Source organism: Chenopodium album, chromosome 9 (genome assembly GCF_948465745.1).
Source record: "Chenopodium album chromosome 9, dcCheAlbu1.1, whole genome shotgun sequence".
Lineage (NCBI taxonomy): Eukaryota > Viridiplantae > Streptophyta > Magnoliopsida > Caryophyllales > Amaranthaceae > Chenopodium > Chenopodium album.
Genome location: NC_137842.1, coordinates 25633179 through 25639917, shown reverse-complemented (window position 1 = coordinate 25639917; position 6739 = coordinate 25633179). Strand labels below are relative to the sequence as shown.

Genomic DNA, 6739 nt, shown 5'->3' with positions numbered 1-6739 from the left:
GCGCCAAGCGCTACAGCTGGCGTTTGGCACTGATTCAGAAATTCACGCGTTTTCTTAAAATCAGATAAAAATTGCCGTACAAGAGGATAAAATCGTATCTTCCTCAAAAAACGTTCTTTAATTTTAATTAAAACTCTGAAAAGTCAACAAAAGTCAATTTATCAATGCTAATTGAATTATGAATGAAAAGAACCTTCTAGAAGAATCTAGAAGACTAAAACCATTCCTAATTGCATTAGGAATGATAAATCTATATTAGGCCCTCCTCTAGATCATTGGGCCGCGTATAAGGCTCAAACCGGGCCCAGTTTAGTAAATTGGCCATAACTTCCTCAATATTCATCGGAATTGGGCTTATAATATATCGTTGGAAAGCTCTTGTCAAGCTCCATCCAACTACACTACTATTGGACCCATATCATGGACCAACCAAACTGGATTGGATGTTTTTCTTAAAATAAGTTTTTAAAAACAGAGAGAAGAGAAAAGAAATTAAAACTGTCCGCAACACTAAACTTTCCACACTTTCACTTCATTCGATTATGATTCGACGTGAAAGGTACTCATCACTGGGTTTGGTTTTGGGGAGACACAACTGGGTGTCTACAGAAAGATATTCCTTAAATTTCCTACGTGTAAAAATCCTACGTTTTTGACTAATTACGGATGGTCTTTCCAATGATAACCTTTTTTATGCATATGACAATAATGTTAATCAAAATTACGCACATGAAATACTTAGAACTTTTCAAGTCTCATCCATTCATTCTTAATCATTACAAAAATAAATTTTAGGAATTAAAATAGAAATCCTCCCTAGTGGAGTCGCCAAAAACTGTAGGGAATATTTCATGCATTACCCTAAACTTGAACCCCACTGTGATCATACACTTAAGCGTGGTGGCGTCCAAAGGGAAGGAAGCTAGAGAAAAAGAGTCACCAACTAGTTTTAGGAACAGGTAAACCGTTCACAGGGTGAAGGTTACACCCCTTAACGATCCAAGAGATCATCAACTCCAATAGGTCAGGAACCAAGACTGGAAGTTTGGGGATGAAGGTACAAATCCAATCTAAAAGAGAAAGAATCTGCCCTAATAATAGTCCTCTACTTTATTCTTCTCGTATTCATGTGCGCTTTCTGACTAACATGCAATCATTAAGTTTACCCTAAACCTGTTTATCTATGTTGGTTGAATATTAATGCACAAATAAGATTATTATTGACAATTACTTGAATTATAATCAAATTAACATAAACAAGATTATTAATTATCTTATTAAGCGTGATTACAAGTACCAATTCCCTTGAAACATGCATAAAAGGCGTGATCAAGGAATAACAATAAATATATCAAACAACATAATAATCACAACACTAATAATAGTCATAATAATCATAATTAAAAATAATCTCATGAATCATAAAAATAATCATCATCATGTTAAAGCATAATAATAGCAAGATCCTAGGCATGATACTAACAAGATTAATAACAAACCCTAGCATGTCACTAAGCATCAAAGATCAAAACTTTAACCCTAACATGATACTAACATGCTATTAGGAAGGAAAATAGGAAGCATTCTATTAATCATTCTTTATATTAGAAATTACCCTAAACATGATACTAAGAAGCAATAAAACATCCTAACATGATACTAGGAAACAAAATAACAATCTAAACATGATTTCTATATCAAAACATCAATTAACAATTAAAGCACTTACTTGGATGCCTCGTACCTCTTTCTTTCACGTCTGGGGCGAAGGCAACTTCGAATTTGGTTAGGTGTATCCAGATCTTGTGAATGCGGAATTTTGTTTGTGAAAAGGTTAGTTTAGAAAAAAAACAAAGAGAGTATCAAGAATTTCTTGATGAGAGTTGGTGAGAAGGGGTGAAGGTCTAAGGACGCTATTTATAATGAAAACAGTCCGGATTAGATAAAAAAGAATCGGAGTTCGAAAAGGAATAAAACAAGTCGTTGATGTCGCCGTGCGGCAGTGCCTGTCCCGAGGCGACAACCTGTCGTTCGGCGCTGCAGGCGATTTTTCCACACGTTTTCTTATTTTTTAATAAAATCAAATTGTAAACGTCCGTACGATGGGTAAAATTGAAATTTCACTTAAAACACTTCTTTTATTCCAAATAAACACATAAAACTTAATTATCAATCCTAATAACATTAGGATTCAAAAGAACCGTCTAGAAGATTCTAGAAGACTATAATCAATTCTAATTGCATTAGGAATGATAATTCATAATAGGCCCTCCTCTAGATCATAGGGCCGCATATAAAGATTAAACCGGACCCAGTTTAGTAATTTGGCCATAACTACCTCATTATTCATCGGAATTGAGCTTATAATATATCGTTGGAAAGCTCTTTTTGAGCCTAATCCAACTAGACTATTATTGGACCCTTATTATAGACCAAACTAAACTGGATTGGATATTTTCATAAAATAAAGTAAGTTTTCGAAAATAGAAAGAAAAGATTTTTATTAAAAACTAACCGCAACACAAGATTTTCCACACTTTCACTTCATTCGATTATGATTCGATGTGAAAGGTATTCATCACTAGGTTTGGTTTTGGGGAGACACAAATGGGTGTCTACAGACAGACAATAAGTCTGAGAAGAAAAATCAAAATGAAAAGGAAAAAGATGGGAACAGCACGGACTCTGGTTTTGTGGTTGTCATAGTAGGCAATTTCGCTGCAAGCGGCCCGACCATGACAGGAATTAAGAAGGATACATGGAATTTTGGAAAGGGTGTAATGCATACCGAAGGGGTTAAGGCCAAGCCTTTCCCAGAGGTAACAGTGAGTAAGGCCGACCGAAGAGAGGTCAAGACCTTGCACAATGATCCGATTGTATTTATTCTGAAGAAAGCCAATTTGAAGTTTAAGAGGATACTGATTGATACGGGTAGCTTGTCCGATACTATTAGCCTCTCCTATTTGAAAATTTTGAAATTCTCAGAAGATGCTCTGAAGGACGTCTCTCAGCCGTTGGTTGGGTTTGGAGGGGCATTTATTCACCAAGCCGGAAATATAGATTTGTCGGTCCGGCTGGGGAAGAAAGGGGCAAGAAGGGACATAGTGGTCCGCTTCCTAGTGGTCAATGAGATAACACGCTACAATGTCATACTCTGCCGACCCGCCTTGATTGCAACCAAGGCAATTATTGTGCCACACCTTATGCTGATGAAGTTTCAAAGATCGGACGGGCAGATTGGTTCGATCGGGAAGTCAGAAAATGGCAAAAGAATGTAATCAATTAGTTGTGAAACCGACCATTCGTGGGCAAGTAAAGTCAATCGAGCCAAACTTAGATGAAGGGTCACTCTAAGCATACCAGGTCAGCCAAAAGAGAAAGGCGGCCAAAAGAGAGCAAGCATAGCAATTAATGACCGTCGGCTGGCTAGAAGAGTTAAGGCCCCAGCCGGCCGGCGATCACCAGGATGTAGTGCTGGATTCGGACCAACCTATTCGGACGTTCAACTTAGGCACTATAGCCGTACAATTTCTTGGGTACAACCTAGTCAAGCTGCTAAGGGATTTCAAAGATGTGTTTGCATTTGAAGTAAGTGAAATGTCGAGTATTAGTCAAGACCTAGTTGTGCACAAGTTATCTGTTAACCCGCTTATAAAGCCCGTCCGTTAGAAGAAACGGAACCACGGGGAAAAGAGAAATCTGGCGGCCGTAGCTAAAGTGCGAAAGCTGTTGGAAGCCGGGTTCATTCGGCAATGTTACTATCCAGATTGGGTAGCCAATGTAGTCCTTGTTAAGAAGCCAAATAGAACATGGAGAATGTGTGTTGATTATACTGACCTCAACAAGGCATGTCTGAAGGATAGCTTTCCTTTGATAAAAATTGAGTTTTAGTGACGGCCGGACATGCCCTTTATGAGTTTTAGTGACGTATACTCCGAATTCCACCAGATCCCATTGTGGGAGGAAGATCAAGAGAAAACTGCTTTTGTGACTAAGTAGGGGATGTACTGCTATAAATTCATGCCATTCGGCCTCAAGAATGCCCCGACTACTTTTCAAAGACTCGTCAACACAGAGATCAGATCGGCCAAAACATGGAAGCTTATATTGATGACATGATTGTCAAGTCAAAAGAGTCGGCCGACCAACTCAAGGACCTTCGAGAAACGTTTACCGAACTCAAACGGCATAAGATGATGTTAAATCCAAGTAAATGTGTCTTTGGATTTGAGTTCGGCAAATTTCTCGAGTTTCTTATCTATCAGCGAGGAATTGAGGCCAACTTAAAACAATTCAAGCTACTTTAGACATGAAGTCGTCGAGAACAATCAAAGAAGTGCAAAGACTGACTGGCTGCTGACGAGGGGTGGAACTAGGTTGTTAAAACTAATCCTCCCTCGGTCAAACTAAATTTATAAACACTTAACAAACCTATATACAAGTATAGAGGCAAGTCAAGGATCGAATCCAAAGGAACGGTTAAGTTCAAGTGCTCTAAATTATATGCCTAAGCTAGGTCGAAGTCTAGGGATAAAAGGTAAACACTAACCAACTAACAATATGAAGAACCAAACAAATAAAACACTAGGAACGGGGATCAACAAGTAATCATGACAATTGTAACAACTCGGAAATACATGCAAGTCAATGGTTGTGGAGACTAATGGCAAGCTCAATCAAAAGAGTCAACAAGCTATCTCCTAGATGTCAAACTAGCGTCAACTACGAGAGAATCTAACTAGGAGCATCACCAATCAAGCTCAGTCGACAATTGCAATTCCTAAATCAATGGTCTGTATCATTATAAACTACAATGCAATCTAACATAATTCACAAGGCCTAATCGAATTACACACATGCAAACTTCCATTAATCACTTTAATCTTACACTACTACAAAACTTGGAAAAGATACCCTTGATAAAAGACCTGTTGTTTAAATAACGGGTCTGCTTGATATAAGAGATCCAACATAAGTTATAACAGGTCTCTTATGTGTATGAATTTTGGCGTAAGAAAAAAAAAGAGAGATAAGAGAACCGATAGCAAACCTAACGGGTTTCTCCGTTATATTAGGTCCCACATCTTAAATCATTTGAGAAAAATGGGGGTGATAAGAGACCCGTTCTCAAGTTTAACGGGTATATTACCTTTGATCCTGCAGCAATGTGGTACTCTATTTTAATTTTTAATCATTGTATGATTTGTATTCTTTAAAACTCACTCACCTTCTCTCTTCTCTCTTCATAACCTCTGCCTAACCCCAATGCCAAATGAAAACCCTCATCCTCTCTTTTTTATGAATCCGCCGTCACTAGCTTCCTCTTCCTTCCTCCATAAACAAAAACTCTGCAAATACTCTAAAATATGATATAATGGGCACTCTGGGTCGAGCTTTTTCGATCTCTCCCCCTCAATATGCTTGCTTTTTCTCTTCTCATTTGACCAAATATGCGATTTTCAACAAACAACCAAGATGCTTGCTTTTGTACTAGAATCGAATTAAAAGACGACACGCGGCGTATTTCAGTTGCTTGAAGTTGATGGTGAATGGTTATGGTATCCCGAATTCAAGGTATACTTTAATTCTTCAAAGGCAGAGAGATACTGAACCTCTTATGATAATAGATCTGGAAAATATGAAGAATTGTTGTCCAATTAATGACCTAACTTCCGATCTAAATTGAGGTAATCTATCCATAATTTGATTTTTTCATTTCTGAATTTGTCTGGAAATTTATAATTTAATTGGATTGTTATTGAACTTTTGATTGATTTTATACTTTTCTCAACAAACTTATTAACCGAATGTTATGCAGAGTATGGGGTTTTGCAATTTTTTGTGCTATAAATTAGTACTAGTTACTTGTGATGTTATGATTTGTTTCAATTCAATATTCTGTAATGTATTTAATTTTTCTTTTTTTTATTTATTAATGTTACTAATTACTTGTGATGTTTATGATTTGTTTCAATTCAATAATCTGTGGTGTATTTAATTTTTCTTTTTTTATTTATTGAATGGGTTTTCAAATCAGTTTTTTAGTATAATTCTGACAATGATTCATTACTTTTTGTTTTTGTTTTGTCAGGTTTACGTGACTTCAAACAAAGGAGGAAGAAAATTTAGTACTAAAGCCTTGTTTAGTTGTTCATGTAATATAATTGTAAATTTTAGTAAATTATAATATTTTTTTTTTTCAATTTTATATTGGATGATTTTTTTGTATCACATAAATTTTACTCATTGCTATTTCTATAGTATTGAGTAACTTATAATTTATGATTTTTCAGCCATTTTTTATAAGCATGAAAACAAAATTATCGAAATTTAAATGCAAACCTGCCAAAGCACATAAAAGTTAAAGAAAAAATAAGTTTTTTTTAAAAAAAAATTAGAGAACAAAAAGACCCGTTATTTGACATGAGGGGTCTGTTTGATACCCATTAAACAGACCCCATATCTTGAATAACAGGTTTCTTTTTCTATTAAATTATTTATTTTATAACTAACATAACAGACCCACTATCACTTACAACGGGTCTTTTTGACCCTATAAACAGACCCTCCCTAATTAACGGGTCTCTTTATCAAACAGACCCCTGAAATAGAGACCCGTTATGAGGCGGTCTCTCAGGCATATTTTAACAGGTCTCTTTGCAAACTTTTGTAGTAGTGTTAACAATTCACCATCCCCAAATTAAGCACAATCAATCAATCATACAAGTTTCACCCAATT

At 36.1% G+C, this 6739-nt stretch overlaps 1 protein-coding gene across 1 annotated transcript; it reads left to right on the top strand.

Annotated features, from left to right (window-relative positions):
* Positions 1-2735: 2735 nt before the first annotated feature.
* On the top strand, positions 2736-3278 carry LOC145557551 (uncharacterized). The gene has a single exon (XM_081618725.1). The coding sequence runs from the start codon at positions 2736-2738 to the stop codon at positions 3276-3278; it is 543 nt and encodes a 180-aa protein (XP_081474851.1).
* Positions 3279-6739: the final 3461 nt, after the last annotated feature.